At 41.0% G+C, this 16,830-nt stretch overlaps 1 protein-coding gene across 4 annotated transcripts in view; it reads left to right on the top strand.

Moving 5' to 3' along the window:
* Nucleotides 1–1,279: 1,279 nt before the first annotated feature.
* Nucleotides 1,280–16,830, top strand: part of CDR2L (cerebellar degeneration related protein 2 like) — a 31,770-nt gene continuing 16,219 nt past the window's right edge. Inside the window, exons 1-2 of one of the 4 annotated variants that reach the window (XM_083430069.1) lie at nucleotides 1,280–1,797; nucleotides 2,262–2,412. In XM_083430069.1, the coding sequence (XP_083286195.1) occupies nucleotides 2,334–2,412 (79 nt within the window). In that variant the 5' untranslated portion in view covers nucleotides 1,280–1,797; nucleotides 2,262–2,333. Of the gene's footprint in view, nucleotides 2,413–4,129; nucleotides 4,202–16,830 lie in introns of those variants that run through there. The other 3 variants (XM_083430068.1, XM_083430067.1, XM_083430071.1) reach the window with 3 other exon arrangements.

Below are 16,830 nucleotides of genomic sequence, written 5' to 3'. Positions count from 1 at the left end.
CAAGTGTGGTAGCTACTCTTCCTTTGCCATAGTAAAAATTGACAAGATATATATTTTCACACACATCCTTCTTAATTTCTACTTTATTCAGTTTCCAGCATTTATCTTTCCTTCTCCCTTCTGTATCACCCACCACTTATATGTTATCTATATTGTAGGCTCATAAATGAAGAGTCCTGCTAAATCAAACCAGAGGCCCATCTAGCCCAGCATCTTGTTCTCACAGTGGTCAACCAGATGCCAATGAGGGCAACAGTACTCTTACCACTTGTAATGCCCAACAATGTATATTCAGAATCACACTACCTCCGATACTAAAGGCAGTATGTAGCTATCATGGCTGGTAGCCACTGATAACCTTGCCACCCATGAATCAGTCTAAAATCATTTGTAAGTCATCTTGTTGTAGATAATTCCATAGTTTAACCGGGCACCTTATGAAGAAGTATTTCATTTTGTCTTTCTGAATCTTCCAAAATTCAGGTTAATTGGATGGGCCCTGGTTCTTGTTTTATGAGTAAGGGAGAAAAGTTTATCCACTTTCTACACATGAAGGATAATTTTGTAAATATCTGTCATTTCATCTAGTTATGCGACTTTTTTCTAAACTAAAAAGCTTAACATACTGATTCCCCCCCATTGGGGAATTACTCCAACCACTCGATCTTTTTGGTTGCCCTTTTTGGAACTTCTTTTGCAGTATATCAAAAAATATCCTTCTTGGGGTGTGGCATTATTCAAAGTGCAGCCGGATTTGTATAACGGCATATTAGCAATTTCATTTTTAATTCCTTTCCCTAATAATCCCTCACATGAGGTGGTTTTTTTTGTTTTTTTACAGTTGCCACACGTTAGGTCAACATCTTCATAAAGCTATTTGCAGAATTGGGCCTATAGCTATTGCTTGGTTTCTATAGAGGAACCAAGTGAGCTTTCTCCTAACTCAGGTGTGTGAGGGCTGATCGAGAAATGGCACTCAGCGCATGCTCAAGGACACTATTTTTTCATTAAAGAAAACTAGATTCTGAACTAAACCCTGGGGAAGGGTGGCACATGAAATTAAGTTCTTTTGCCAGTAGTTGATATGGAATCACCAGCACCCCTCTATCAAATTCAGATGCCTACCCCTGTTCCAAGCTTTCCTACTCTGTCCTCCACTAGGAAGACTATTTGCCACCTCCTATTGCAAGGAACAATCTTGCCTCCCATCTATTTTAATTAATAAGAGACATGGAATCATATCCCCCCCCCAAGTCGGATTGTTCGTTTATTGCAGCGAGAGCAAGGATTTTCCAAAGGAACAATGGCAAGGAATAATGCCAGCATAAGCTGTCGTGAAAACATTCATCGCTGGCTCTTACCCAACATCACACACATCCCCAGCGCGCAAAGTAAAAGCTGTGCAGGCTGCCGTAGTAAAAAGGACCTCCCACTTATGTGCAGATTCACAGATTTGGGTTTTGTTTTGCTTTTTGACTGGCACCTTCCACGGCTCCGCCCCTAGCTCTCTACATCCTGGAGGAATGCAAGCCTCAAATCCGCCTAGCAGCTAAAATGCATCTGGAATTCCTCTGATGAGAAGGATCGGGCGGGTTAAAAAAAAAAAAAAAGGGAAAAGGAGGGAGGTCTGCTCTCCCTCTCCCTCCTCCCCTCCTCCCGCGCCCATGTCTTTTGCATGGAATTTTTTTTGCAGCAGTTCCATGCTAGAGGTCTCCACCGAGCTGCACAAATAGGAACTGGCTGCATTGGAAGGTTGCTCTTTCTTTTGTGCATCATCACCCAGCGAAGTCGGCGCAAGTAAGAGAGCCTTTGCAGTCTTCAGGTTCTGGTTCCCGTCCGTAACAAAGACTTAATAATCCCTCCGCCCCCAGCCTGAAAGCAAGATTTTGGCGTGGAGGACAAGAAAAAGGCCGGGGAAATCCGTACGCCACGTCTTCTCTGCTCTCGCTCCCTCGCCAAAGGGCTGATGGAGAGAGAAGGAAGGAAGGTGATGCAGAGATAGAGGGAGAGAGAGAGAGAGAGAGCTCGATGCCTGCTACTACTGCAGCAGCAGCAGCACTGATCACAATAGCACATCTGCAAAGCCATTGTCCCAACCTTACGTCTGCGCAGGATCAGACCTGCTGGCCGATTCCCAGCCTTAAAGCCTGGCGACTGGATCCTGCCTTCATCAGCTTGGGTCTTTGGGAGAAGATCCCCTCTGCTCCCCCTCCCCCAGCTCCGGTCTTTTCTCACCCTTGATTGTACATATCTTTCTGCAGTATTCTCTTTGAGAGCTCGTTCTCTCTTTGCTTTACTGCTCTGTTTTGGATGTTTCCGGAGTAGGAGAGCTAATGCTGAGCGCCGACAGGATGGAAGAGTTTCAAAGCGAGGAAGAGGAACCCTGGTACGACCAACAGGACTTGGAGCAAGGTAAGGAAACGTATAAAAAAACCAAACACTATAGCACCAAAGCCATGACGATCTTCACACAGAGGATGACCTAGCAGAACGGGATAGGGACACAGAAGCAAATAGGCTGGAAAAAGCTTCCTAATCCAACTTCTGAAACGCCATTCTCTCCCCGCCTTCAATACCTGCACCATCTCTCAGGGGAGATAACCATCGAATTGTAAATTTAATATTTCACCGTACATCAATGGGGAACTCTTTAAGTTAAAAGGCCTCTGTAGACCCAGGGAAAGATGCATACATTTTGCCCCAAGTTATCCAAATGGAAAAAATACGTTATCATGTCATTAGTATTAGTGGTGTTAGACCTCTGCAAAACTGGTCACGGCACTTGATTTGAGTCCAACTATTTAGCTGTTAGTGCTAGTTTAGATTAGATTAAGTCATGTTGGTTACAGACAATTGTAAATCAGTAAGAACTGACTTGTACGGAAATGGGAGAGAGATATAATGAGAATGGAGAAAGTTTTCAGTTGCAAACAACCAAAAGTAAGTGAACCATATATTTTTTTGAAAGATAGAAATTTGTTTTGTACGTTTCTTTTTAAACGAGCAGCCACAAATTTATGCCGTATGCTTTCAACATAAGCAATATTTGCTGTACAAGCTGCAATGAGCTGCATTTAAAAAATCAAAATATTATTTGTGTCAAACTCTTACTGACCATTAGGAAATCTCTCCTTTTCTTATATGAGAGCCCCAAAAATGAACCTTCCTATGCTCAGTAAAATAAAGGAATTGAAGATAAACATACAACTGTAATATTGAATTAAATGCAGACATAACAGTTGGTGAGATAATCTCTTCAACTAATAGCTTCACATGGATGCTCATAGCCTTAGGAGATTTTGTTGGAACGTAAGTTTTCATAACTTCAGTTGCGGAGGAGGAAATGAGAAAAGACTAAACATTCCATTTACATCATCACACACTTAAACTAATAAAAAATACACAGCCTAGATATTAGAGGTGCAAAACATTCATGAAACTGGAGATCAAATCAATACCCTTGTATTGTGGAGAGAGAGCCATAGCTAAGCATTTTATATCCCAATGAATTAAGCATGTCCTTAACTCTTAGGTGTACTTTGGCCAGGTTGTGGCCTTACATTTGGGGGATAGGGTGTTTCAACTTGCTCCATCCCATCAAAAGGAAGGCAGGATCCTAAGATGGAATGCAAAAGTGAGGATTCTGTGTAGGGAATCTAGGTTAAAACACAATTGACTTGATCCTGAACAGCATACAACTTGACCTCAATTTCTTGAGGCAGCATCAAGAAAGTAAATACGATATATTCCCACCCCCAAAAAAGTGAGGTCACTATGGGCGCTTGCTTGGTGACACTGAACCCAAAGTGTGACAGTGTTCAAGAACTTATGCTTGCTTAGGTGAATGGGAAGGGAGTTTGAATAATATGAAAAGAACTGATGCTTCCAGAGGATGAAAGCAATTTGGAGAGCTACCATATCCTTGCATACCATTTTAAAAACTTGAGCCAACACCTAAGTGCCTAGGATGGGAGCAAGCCAACAGTAACATTAGCATAACATCAGTAAACATAATTTTCCACGGGCATTGCAGGTGGTGTTCCATGCTGATAAACTGTCACAGTTATTGAGGAACAGGGTCCAGGAAAATAGTGGTTGTAATAAAGAAGCTTAAATCAACTAGGAATATGAACATGGAAAAGATGTTTATTGCTTAATAACTACAACCACAGATAATATGTACAATACACAAAGCTGACAAGTACTTATAGTATTGTATTCTATGGAACTGCATTGAGGCGGAATAGTAGTCTCTGGTTGATTACTGTCTCTTAAGTTTAACACGTTATTGCAGGCTTGTCATTTTTTTTAGTTGGGAAATGCGGAAGCTTTTAAAAGGTGCAGTGTGTGTTATGCATTGCTAAGAGGATCAGGATGTGAGCCTTCTGGGGGTCACGGAGGCAAGGTAATATTTGGCAGCAGATTCAGACAGGGTGAGTGACCTTTCCTGCAGGTTAAATGCTGAAACGGCTAAAGGCAAAGTAATGTGGGAATGGCATTGGTCTTGATGACTCCAGTTTATAATGTGATTTTGCTCGGTTATCAAAGGTGTTCTCTATGTATGAATAATAAAAGCTGCCTCCCAAGAAATCGGTACTTTAAGTAGGAATTCAGCAAAGGGTTAATATGATCACTAACCACTTAGCTACTGGTTCATTATACCCACATTCTAAGCATAATATCTCCATACAGTACTAGGTTCTTTTATTTTCTCTGAATTTCCAGCTGTTTGGATATTCACGTCTCTGCCTCAGTAAGTTTACTTGCATGAACTATCAGTTTAGTTATGTCTTTCACCGCCTAGAGACTTCACATGAGGCAGTTGTGAAGTACTGTATTAACAAATAATAAGTTCTAGGGTTTTCCCCCTTTTCATTAATTATGTCTCTTATCTAAAAGCCATGTTTGAATGATGCACATCGATCCCTCTTGCTCTCTGCTTGTAATGCAGGGTATTTAGTATTCTACATGGCTAAAGTCAACTGGTAGCCTATGTGGAATGATGAAATAGCAGCTTCTATTTGTAATATCAGCTTCTGTTTGTAAGGGAAAATAGCTTTCTTTCCCTTGTGGTGTTGAAAATTAAATGAAGAATGTCTTTTGAATTCTGAAGTACACTGCACATGACCTTGCTCTTCGCCTGACCATCCTCCTCCTCCTCTTCTCCTTGCCCTTAAATATATACCAGTCAAAAATATTTCTCTCCAAGGCAAGGCTTCATTTAAAACTAAACTGGAATCAGTTTGGAGAGTGTGTGCAAATTTGAGATCTACACACTCTTTGCAGAGTTCCTGTTCCTGAATATAACAGAAGCCTACACCCTTGACTCTAATAATTTAGGTGGCGTGTTTACTAACTGTTTATGTTATTGTCTGAGAAATACTAGTTCCTTAAAAAGGGGGGATTAGACTAGTTGACTTTCAGGTTTATTTCAGCTCTTTGCTTTTAGAATGCTTTTCATAGAAAAAAACTACTGGGTATATTAAGTGATTTCAGATTTAGCAGTATGACTGAGCCTTTTTCAGGTAATATCAGCTTCTGTGTATAGTTTCAGATTTAATTCAGCCATTGAACTTGATGAATATTGACAAATGGGTTTATTTTGTTTCCAGCATTAAGATTTTGTAGCTTTTTTATTTTTAGACATGCTTTTATTGTTGACAAACAGCTGGCGATGGCACTGTAATACTACACTTAAAACAATGCCACTAAATTGTAGCTTATGTTGCTTTAATGCTTGCAAAGAACAGTCTATAGAAAAAACCGGTTTGGCAGAGCGAGAGTGTAAACACGGATTTTGTTTAATCAGAAACCCTTTTCCCATTTGCTGAAGACATGCATTGTGTGGCCTTGTTCCTTTAAGGAAGTCCTGCAATTGGAATGCATGAATGAAGGTAGAGCTGTGGAGAGAAGTGGAGACAATGAGCCTTGTTTCTGGCAGCTGGAACATGATGATGTGGCTCTACTGACATAATGCAGTAACTTCCCAAGGAATGTTTGCTATGAGAGCTCAAGGGAGTGAACTAGGAAACCTAAACTATAAAGAATCAGGGGAATATTTCTACTTCTTGGCTTATTATTTAGTTCAGAATAAATATACCAGAAGAGAATTGCTGTCACAGGCCAAATAGCCTGCCTAGCTGCTATGGCCCAGCAGGCATGATGTTCATGCAAGTGATATACACAATTATTTCATTTTTTTCCTTCATGTTTTACATTTCTACTCTCTCTCCAAGATGCTTAGGGTGATGTGATTGGCCCCCCATTTTCCCTTATAACAACTCTGAGTTGGATTAGGCTAAGAGATGGTGATTGTCCCAGGCTTATCAACTGAGAGTCATGGTTTAACATGGATTTTAATTACTTGTGTGCACATGCACACACACACACACACACACACACACACATATCTGCCATTGTTTGTTTCCATTGTGATCCTTGGTGGCAAACAAGGAGGAGGAATATAGTCAACAGCCATTAAACGGGGGTGGGAGGGCATCTGTACTTACTTTCAGAAACAACAATAGTTTGCTCCAGTAGTGAAGTACTTCACATCCGTTCTGCTTGCACTGCTGTTCTTCTCACCTGTTCCCCCCCCCCCCCGCCTTCCTAAGCTGAGAATAAACCACGTAGTAACTGGTAAATAGAGCATGTAAGAAAGGATTCTTCTTTGCATTATGTGATGTGTGAGTTAGGATGAAGGAGGCTGCATTGCAAAACAGCCATCTACCTAAGTATTTCTCTTACCTGGGAAGACAGAACTCGTTACAGGGTTCTCCCAAGCCTTTTTATGAGTTGCATTTGGGGACAAATCAACATATGGAGGGATAGGTTGGAGATAGGAGCAGAGCCAGCAGGCATGATCCTGACTTCCATCTGTTTAAGGGCCCTGTGTGTCCTGTTTGAACATGGATAGGCTCTTGTATGCATTTATGTATGCATGACTGGGAAACCTTCATTTTTCCAGGATACTAGATTACATATACAGGAGGATATTCACTTTCAGGTATATTTGCATAGATTCTATTCATTTGGGACCCATGAGTTCATGGAAGTCCAGGAAAGGGCCAGCAGGTGTTTGCTGACCACCTGTACAGCACTACTGACTTTCAGCTATGCAAAGAGAAGCAGCAACAAATTACTGCTAACCAAACATAAACAGTAGGAAAATACCTAATAGCTCCAGCAGTAAACCAGACATGAACTGCTAATGCAGACATACCATATGTGTACACTTAAGCCATATAATGTTAATGCCAACTCCAGCGCACAGATCTAAGCATTCTTCTCTCTCTCAGGATCCATAGTCTGTTTAGGCCACTTGTCATTTGTTTTGCTCACATGTAACAACACAAAATGATATTACTGTCTTTTCACTGTGGGCTCCGGCATTCATTATGCTTCATCCTTGTACCAAGATGTAACTGCTGCACTTTCCACTAGGTGTCTATAAATCTTTTGATACAGAAGAGTAGCTGTTAACTGCAAAAGTTTTTCAAAGTACTGTATTCATTTTAACGGGCTTCAAAGGGATAATTGCAATGTAATATTTTACTTGACGGTAACTAACCTGGAGTATGTTGCGGTGACGAAGAATGTGCAGTTACATCCTGTGTCTTCAGCATTGCTAATACTCCAGTTGTTGTTTTTTAAGAATCTGAACATTTTCATAGAGTTTCTGGGCAAATGTATTCAACATGTAAATCAGCAGGTTTGCCACTCATATGAAATGTGAATATATCTTAAAACTTGAACAATTTTTTAAAAAAGTATATTGCTAGATGAGGAGGTTGATAAAAACGACCCGGTTGGCAAGAAAAGATTGTTGGATTATGTAAAACCATCCTAATCACAACTTTAGGTAATAAAAAAATTACTTTATTGCACTAGCCAAAGGCCATGGCATCATTCTCAAAGGGAACAAAAAGAAAAGCAATAAAAACATCAGGCACTGCAGATACAATAAACCACAATCACGTCTCCTAAAAATTATTTGTTGCATACGATAGAATAGCAGGGGGTTCTCAGGTAAAATGTGCCAGCTTAAATGTCTGAATCACCTTTGCAATTGACCGCTATTTTATCTAGTTCTTTTCTCCTGATCTTCTTAGCTGCCAACGCATATAGTGCTACTTTATAAGTTACGAAGTCATCAGTATCACCCAGCAGCCATTTCACCCTTTCCACCCTGTTCGAGTGTGTTCCATTCGTAAGCAAGAGTTTTATAAATTGGTCTCTTGGTTCTATATATAGCAGGCATTGAAATAAATAGTGGTACTGGTCCTCTTTGCAAGGTTGCCCACACAGACAAAGTCTCTCCTTGTACTGTACTTTGCTGTACCGACCATCCACCACCGCCAAGGGCATCGATTGGAATCGTAATTCTGTAAAAGCGATCCTTAGTATGGCAAGTGGGAGCTTTGTCAAATAACTAGCTTGGATGTGCTCCGTTTTGATAAGTGGGAGCCATGATGAACTTTTGGTAGAGGCAATCGTGGTTAAACCCCTTTCTGCATTGGACCTGAAGAGACAATATCTTAAGTGCCTCTTATCCATCTTCATGATCACCTGAAGATCTTGTAATTGAATTTGGGTCAAGAGGCGTTGGATGCCATCCTTCCAACATTTGGTCTGTTCCCGTTCTGTGTAGGACATAGCGGGGAATCTCTCCTCCGAGAGAGATTGAAGTCTTTTCACATAGACACAGATAGTCAATTCTAGCCCATATTGCACAACTTTAGGTAATTCACAAGAGCATTGCTACCTCATGGCTTGCCCAGAAATTTCTCAGCCAGATTGGTCAGTTAGAAATATGTAGTTTAATTAAATTTGCACAAGACCCTTCTTTTTTTCTTCTTTCATAATTAGGCAATGAATATTTGCCTAATGAGTTGCCAATGAATATTAGGCAATGAACTTGGCCAGCCTTATTGCTAAAGCTAGGGTGTATATTTTGTTTGATTAGTGGGGAGGCTTTTGGGGTGGAGTTGAAAGGGGCCTAAAACTTTCTTCAGTGTCTCTCTCTGCACCCAGTTAACAACTCTGAAATTCAAGTCCGTACACTGACGGGAATTCAGAAATACATGGGTTATTTTATTGGCTAGGTTTTGTAAACAAATGTACAATAACTCTCATTTCTGACATGGCCAGAAATACTTTTCAGATACACCAGACTGAAGCATTGTGGATAAAGAAGGGAATGAAAAAGGTCACTCCATGGAGTGGCAGAAAGCTTCCCAACTTGCCTCATAAATCTGGCTGTGCTGCTCTGAAGAAGTGTGATGCAGATTGCCTGGCACTGTGGGCTGTACTGCTGTGATTGGCTGGATGTTGTTTGACCCAAAATCTGCACAGTCAGAAGGATGCTGCTGGCTATCTCTGCAGTATCTGAAGCTCTTATTTATTTATGAGTCTAAACAAGCAGGTGTGTTCAGCTAGTGGAAACTTTTTCTCTTAACTGCTGAGCTGCCATACTGCTAAACCAGTGGCCTGTGTAAGATGCAGAGGCAAAGATTATATTTAGTTATTAAATTTAGAGCAGGGAAACCCTTTTGAACCCAAGGGCCAGAGGCCAAAGTAGATGGTGGAGCAATTAATGTGATTTTTTTCTTTGTACGGTAGGCTACTTTCTTCGCACACACACATCCCTCTCTATCTTTCATCCAAGCAAGCAACTTGAGTTCAAGGGCATACTGCAGCCAGGAAAAACCACTCAAAGAAGATGTGGAGGAGGTGAGGGGTGTAGCCTGAGGAGAGTTCAGAGGGCCAGCTATGGAGGCATAAAATGCTACATTTGGCCCTCGCTTGGTTTTAGAGCCTCTTCCAGCATTAAAAAAAAATATTAAAAATTGTGGGCACAGAAGTGCTTCATGAATAATTTCCACAGTTAAATTGTATTATAGGAAATACTAATGCAATCAGCCTTAAGTAGGGCTGGACGATATCAGCTTTTTGACGATATACCGAGATGTTGAAAAAACTGCATTGGCCTCTGCCCACGAGGCACCTGGTGAAACTTCCCCAGCTTTCACTTCTCACCTCACAACTCATTGTATCCTCTTCATTTTGTAGCAGTATTCACATGGATTAAAAATGTAATGTGGAAAGGCAGCCCCTTCCATGGACTAGATTCTGGTCACTGGAACATGTCAAGGAGATTCCGAAATTGATTTTCTTAAAGGAAAGAAAAATCCACACACACCCCACCAAATCTTCTGGAGAAAGGGAATTATTTATGCACAGATTGATCTGTAACTTCCCGTGAAAACCTCCTATGGAAGATCTTTTTAGCACTTGGTTCCACATGCAGGAGAGAGTAGAATTAGAAGGAAATTGCAGTTAGAAAGTCAAGCCAGTGGGTGATTTGAGGGCAGGGGAGAAGCAAAATGGATCCTCTGAACCTTGGAATGGCCACCTGGCTGCAGATGTTTCTCCCTGTCTAATCTATAAATAGAAAAATTTGCCTCATGAATCCTAAATGTCATTCCAACCCTAGCGACATAGACTTGTATTAGTCATTTGTGGCACGTCAGCAGGCTGGGAGGAGGGGGGAAAGCAATTTGTTTTGCAACTTAGAAAAACCTTCCTGAATACCTGCCTGAAATTATTTTTTAAATGGGCACAATCCAGCACTCCTGTTGGAATCAATGAGACTGGAAATCAAAGGGTCTTACATTCTGCCAGATCACAACCTCTGCTAAATTGCCAATATCATCTTTCAGTAATGGAGCCTTTTGCTGCTGGTTCTTTTTCATTTAAGCTGTCATTTTTTTGATAGCTGATAGTTTTAGCCTTTTATCATATGACTGGTCTTCTATACCTATTAATATTTCAATATTTCTCTGTTTTACTCCCTTTAATAGTGAACTCAGGTGCTGAGGGTCAACAGAATGGGAGCCCAAAGGGGAGCCATTAGGAAACAAGATGGGGGAGGTATCTGCATCCTCAGGGAAACCCCAAGATTTGCAAAACTAAGTCTCCCCCCCCCTTTTTTTTTTTTTAAAGTGGCAGCCTCTCTCTCCCCAAAAACAGTCCAAGGACTTTGTAGCCATAGAACACTGAGAGTCCAGTTGCAAAAGAAAACCTGGGAAGGGCAATTGAGGTATAGAAGTTGGAGGAAAGGCATGACTAGCTGGCTGTTCCTGTTAGGAGATAACGATATACTGCAACATTTTGGTTGCAGGTCCCACTTGTTCCTTACTATTGGTCACCATGCTTGTGTCTTTACTGTGCCACTGTCATACTACATGAAGCATGAAGGGGATTCTTATGTGCGTTTGAAGTAAATGGGTACATGGCTCCGGAGGAAGAAGGTGCGGTTTGGAACGGTGCTCTTGAGAATGAATAGTAATGGCTCTGCACCACTGGCTTCTTCCCAGAGAATTATTATTATTTCTGCTCAGTCACCTACACAGAGTGCAGCAGTGAGTGCAAAGGATTATGGGGCCTAGGTAGCCTGTTTCTAAAGACTCGAACAACACAGATAATGAGCTGGTTATGTCGAGGGCTGAAGAATAGAGCAACCATCGATCGGGATCCCAAGCTTCGTATGACGCACGGATGCAGAAAGGAGTTTGGGAGTTTCTGCAGTGCAGCTCCTTCCCACATGACTACGGTAATGTAAGAAGCTCTAGGCCACATGGGAGGTGGGTGTGCTGCATCTCCTCCCCACACCAGCAGGATTCCTCCTGGAATCTAGGACAGAAGCTGGCGCAGGAACAGGCTGCAGCAGGGGCTCCTCTTATGTGGCCAAGTCTTCGGATGCTCTCTTCATGGTGCAGGAAGAGCAGGCTGAACCATCTCTGTTGCCACTAAGGTAACACAATAAGTGGTTCTGTGTTAACAATAACCCAGATTCACAGTGTTCACAGTAGACGTTTATGCCTCTTGATTGCTCTACCTTAGCGTATCTCTGAAAGGTAGCTGCAAGCACAGACTCTTCCTGATTTAGTAAGAGTATTCAAGGATCACCCAGGTTGTAGACAAGTATGGGAACAGGGAAAAGGTTATTTATTGTTGGCAAAATGCTGGGAAATACAGTCTAATGAAGAAATGCCAACTGAGACGTCTTAAATGCCACATAACACCTAAACGTCGGTAAGCATTTATGGTAACTGTTTTCATACTGATTACAGTGGTACCTTGGGTTACATACGCTTCAGGTTACAGGCTCCGCTAACCCAGAAATAGTACCTCGGGTTAAGAACTTTGCTTCAGGATGAGAACAGAAATCGCGGCGCGGCGGCAGCAGGAGGCCCCATTAGCTAAAGTGGTACCTCAGGTTCAGAAGAGTTTCAGGTTAAGGACGGACCTCTGGAACGAATTAAGTACTTAACCCGGGTTACCACTGTAAATGCTTTATGTTAGGCTACTCCGAAGAGGACCGGGCATCTTAGAATATCCTGGGGCAGTAAAAATGCTCAAGGAACGTTGTCTGGATGGTGCCCTTTGCAGCTCTTGCAGAAAAGTTCTTTCCCAGGGAACACAGGCCCATAAACTTAAAGAGATTTAAACTGGATTAAAGTATCATGGTGTTGACCTGTGGGAAGCAGAAGTTACAAATCAGATTGAGCCACTCTCCATTTTGATTCTGATGTAGTTGGTCAGAAACCTATTTGAGAGTAGATTCACATGATTTACATATTGTTGCACTAAGAACATAGGAAGAGTCTGTGAAAATGATTCCTAGGCTTTATGCTTACCTGCTGCTACAGAGGGCTGAAAGGTGGTGTGGCCCATGATAGAGACAAGCAGGTTCTCCAGACACTAATGAGTGGCTGCCGATTGAACAGCAGGTTCTTTTCCTTCATGCAACTACTTTGCTATCCACATACTTTTAAGTGGCTGCATTGGCGAGAGGAGATTTTTTAAATGATACTTTTCTTTGTGGGGAGGCTGATGAGAGGAAAGGAGTGCTTTGTGGTTTAACTAAAAAGAAACTGATTTTTTGGGGGGAGGGATCTAGTTATGGGCTTAAATACATTAAGGGAGGGTTTATCTATAGATTATCTGAGAAATCATCTGGTTAGCTTTCTGAGAAATAGGTATTGTTGTTGCAGCCAAAAAAAAGAAGTGACCTCAGACAAGTGGCCTGGTGTTTGGAGGACCAGGCTCTTGCTTATCTCTTCGCCTCATTGGTTTGCCTTCTATGAAATGGGTATTGTGTTGCAGTGGGCAAATGGGGTGCTTCAATGAATTGCTTAGTGTTTTCAGCTCTGAGAGAGAGTGGGGAAAAAATAGCCTGTGCATTGTAACTTCTTAGCTTCCACATCTGTAAAATGGGTAATTTTTTTTAATAGAAAAACTTCTGCCTCCTTAATTCCTCGATCATACCATGTGTGACTTCATGCAACTCGGTAGCATGGCTCATTTTCTTGAGGCATCTATCAGTGGACTTGTAATCTGGTGAACCGGGTTCGCTTCCCTGCTCCTCCACATGCAGCTGCTGGGTGACCTTGGGCTAGTCACACTTCCCTGAAGTCTCTCAACCTCACTCACCTCACAGAGTGTTTGTTGTGGGAGAGGAAGGGAAAGGAGATTGTTAGCCACTTTGAGACTCCTTAAGGGGAGTGAAAGGCGGGATATCAAGTCCAAACTCCTCTTCTTCTACTGTTCCTCTTCGACTTCACTTTGGGAGGCACCGGCTGCCACTGCATTCTTGATTCCTGAACTGATGCTCTGTTTTCCAAAATGAATCTTAGGAACAATTTAAATGTTCAGCAAAATCAAGCAGTAAAACGTTCCCTTGTTGTCCCACACTTGACTCAGGTGTGCAAAGCAAAATGTTTTTTTTTTTAATGTGGGGAGACTTTTAGTCATTTGATATCGTTCGGACTGGCAAAGCCCCTCCTTAGCCAGTTGAAATGACCAAACAAGGACAAATTCCACTTCTTAATTCTACTTAAGCTGGCCTTTTAGTACCACAATACTAACATGGTTTCTTTATTTGACATTGAGTTGTTCAAAGCTCTTGTCAAATGCTTGAAAAATTGTATTTTAGTATGTATAATATATCTAGTGTTTGTGTATGTATATATGTAATATAATATAATATCTACACAGAGGTGGATTAAATGGACAGCTGGCGATTAAAGTGTGTTGTGTAGACCTTCATCATTTTACACTGAAGGTTATGAATTCCACAGTTTGTTCAGTTGTAAAGAAAGGCTAGCAACCTCAACTCTGGTTAGCTTAGTCTGGAGTCATGAGTGTTACATTTCCAGAGGGGTAGACATGTTAAAACTTGCAGCAAAAGCTACAGAGAGGCTTGTGGCACCTTAAAGGCTAGTTGCCTAACCTAGAGTCCTCGTCAAGTTGCCGTGGAGCAGAGGAATGATGAATGAAGGTCATGAGGTTCCTAAAAAGCATGTCGTAAAAAGCTTCCTGAAGCTGTATAAATTTTAAAAAGCTTTAAAATCTCTGGAGGTTGAAACACAAGAAGTTAAAGGCAGGGATAAACCTTTAAATCTGCCTTCTTTGGCTTGAAAGACCTGCAAACAAAATGTGGCTTTGGAGACCAGTATTACCCGAGACATCAAAAATGCTCAAAGTAAGCCCTCTCAGGACATAGGAGATGGTATCAGATAATGTGTTGTGGCCTCCTTAAGCACACTTAAGAAAGCAATTGAGATCCGAACAGCAAGAGTCTTGGAAACATCTACTGATCACATAAGTTGTCTCAGACCAAGGAGAGAAGACAGACTCAAAAGCCTAAACAAAGCAACAAGCAATATTTTCATGGAAGATGCAGACACTGTACTGTCTTCTCTTTGGAGGCTTCAAAAAGGCTGAAAATAATGATTTTCTTTCTTACCACCTGCATTAAAGAAGCTTTAGCAATGGAACACGCAACTGGGATAAGAGCAGTCTCTACGGGCCTGCTTTGACATTGTTATGTTTCTGCGTTTTCACGACAAGAAAATTATTAAGAAAGAGCAGCGACTGTTAAAGCATGAAGTTGAAAGCATGAAGGGTGTTGTATTTCAGTGTTTCAAGGTCTCTCTGTGGAAATGATGCATAAGTCCAAAATTATGAACTCATCACAGTCCTAATAGTTGAAGGATTACAACAATGACGGGGACTTGCTCTGTTGTGCTGAAGTGTGTGGTGCTCTGAAGTGTATGGCGGCAATAAGCCCCATGTACTTGCTGCTCTAGCAGCTAGATTAACCATTTTTATAAGTTTAAAGGACAAAAAGAAGAACTGAGGCAGCCCCCAGATTGTATCATACAGGAATCCAAAGGAGCTTGCTTTCTGAAACAGATCCACAACCCAAACTGAGTCATGATTTGCTGAGACCAAATTGAATCCAAGTTATGTGGATTCCTCCCTCATTCCTAAAGGCAACTGAAAACCTCTGAATATAACCAATTGTGTTTTGAACAAACCACAGTCATAGGTGGAAAAAAATGAGAATTTGAAACAGGTTACTTGAAAAAATAGTGAAATGGAACGACTTCTGAAAGATGGCATTAGAATCATTTGTAACATCTCAGTAAGATTCTAGTGCTAATAACATGATATGTTTGAAAAGCTGGATTCCTTCTGGAACAAGAGATATGAACAAGCTTACATCCTTGGTGTTAGTTCAAAAGAGAACTGTTTCCAAGTTGTGGCATTTTGGTACATTACCTGAGAGGCTTAAACACTTTATAAAGATGGAGATGCTTGGAATGTCCTGGTGTTCTTGGTTACTCACTTGAATTTCTGGTGGCCTTGGCTAGCAATTCAGTGAGCTTTTCCAGCTGGATGAAAAGGTCTCTGCCTAAGGCGATCAATTTGAGTTGATTTTAAACCACTGTTCGGTTGTTTTTTGTACTGTTTTTAAAACGATGTTTAGCTTGTCTTATGGTAAGCATGGAAATCGCCTGGTGACACATGTAAAGGTGATTCATAAATTAATACGGTAAATAATAATTCTGGATATGTGTCCTTCACAGAAAGTACAGTGGTTGGAATTACAGTCACTAGCCATACTGGTTGGGATATGTAAATCAAAAGATAACTACCTGGCTTTATAAAATAAGCTAGATGCTCACAGTTTAATGATGAAAATAATCTAAACCATTAAAAGAGACAGATTAGATTTATAAATTATAGGGGATATTCTAAAGATGGACAAACTAAATCTGGGGTCAAAATAGATAATTTTATAGCAACATTTTGGCCTATGATTGGAGAATGCTTGAGCCAATATTCATATATCTATATCTATCTATCATCTATCTATCTATCATCTATCCATCTATCTCTGAGATTAGACCTGAGAGATATAGAAGGATTTATTTGAATTAAACCTTAATTCAATATAGAGTTTGATTAATGGATTGATTAAACAAGGATCTAGCCAGCCCTTTCCTTAGTGGGATAAGGAACAGAAGGGACAACAATAGGATTGGTTAATTCTTTCTTTGTGTTGCACTTTTTGTGAAGGAACAATTAATATATATTTTTTTAAGTTGCCCTAGAGCTGATCTGATTGTGACAAATGTGTTGGGTCACCTGTTGTGACGTGGGGTTTGTGATTTCAGCTCTCTTGACATAATCTGCTGGAGACAGTTCTCTAGTAACACTTCTTTATTACAGCAAACAAGACTGAAGACTGAGGAGGGGAAAGCTACATTTATAGGGACAGGGGACTAGCTAGAAAGGATACATTTTGGAGGGAACAATATCAGGCAATCACAGTCCTGCCTTTTGGAGGAAACCAATAAGACAGAGGATCCAAATACAGCAGTTTAAATGAACCAATAGTAGCTGTACCCCCTGAAACCAAAAGGCAGTTACTTTACCCTAATGCAAATATAGACAATAATAATACAGATATAAAAT

Source organism: Podarcis tiliguerta (assembly GCF_965153285.1).
Source record: "Podarcis tiliguerta genome assembly, chromosome: 2".
Classification (NCBI taxonomy): Eukaryota; Metazoa; Chordata; class Lepidosauria; order Squamata; family Lacertidae; genus Podarcis; species Podarcis tiliguerta.
This window is presented reverse-complemented; position numbering and strand designations above follow the sequence as displayed.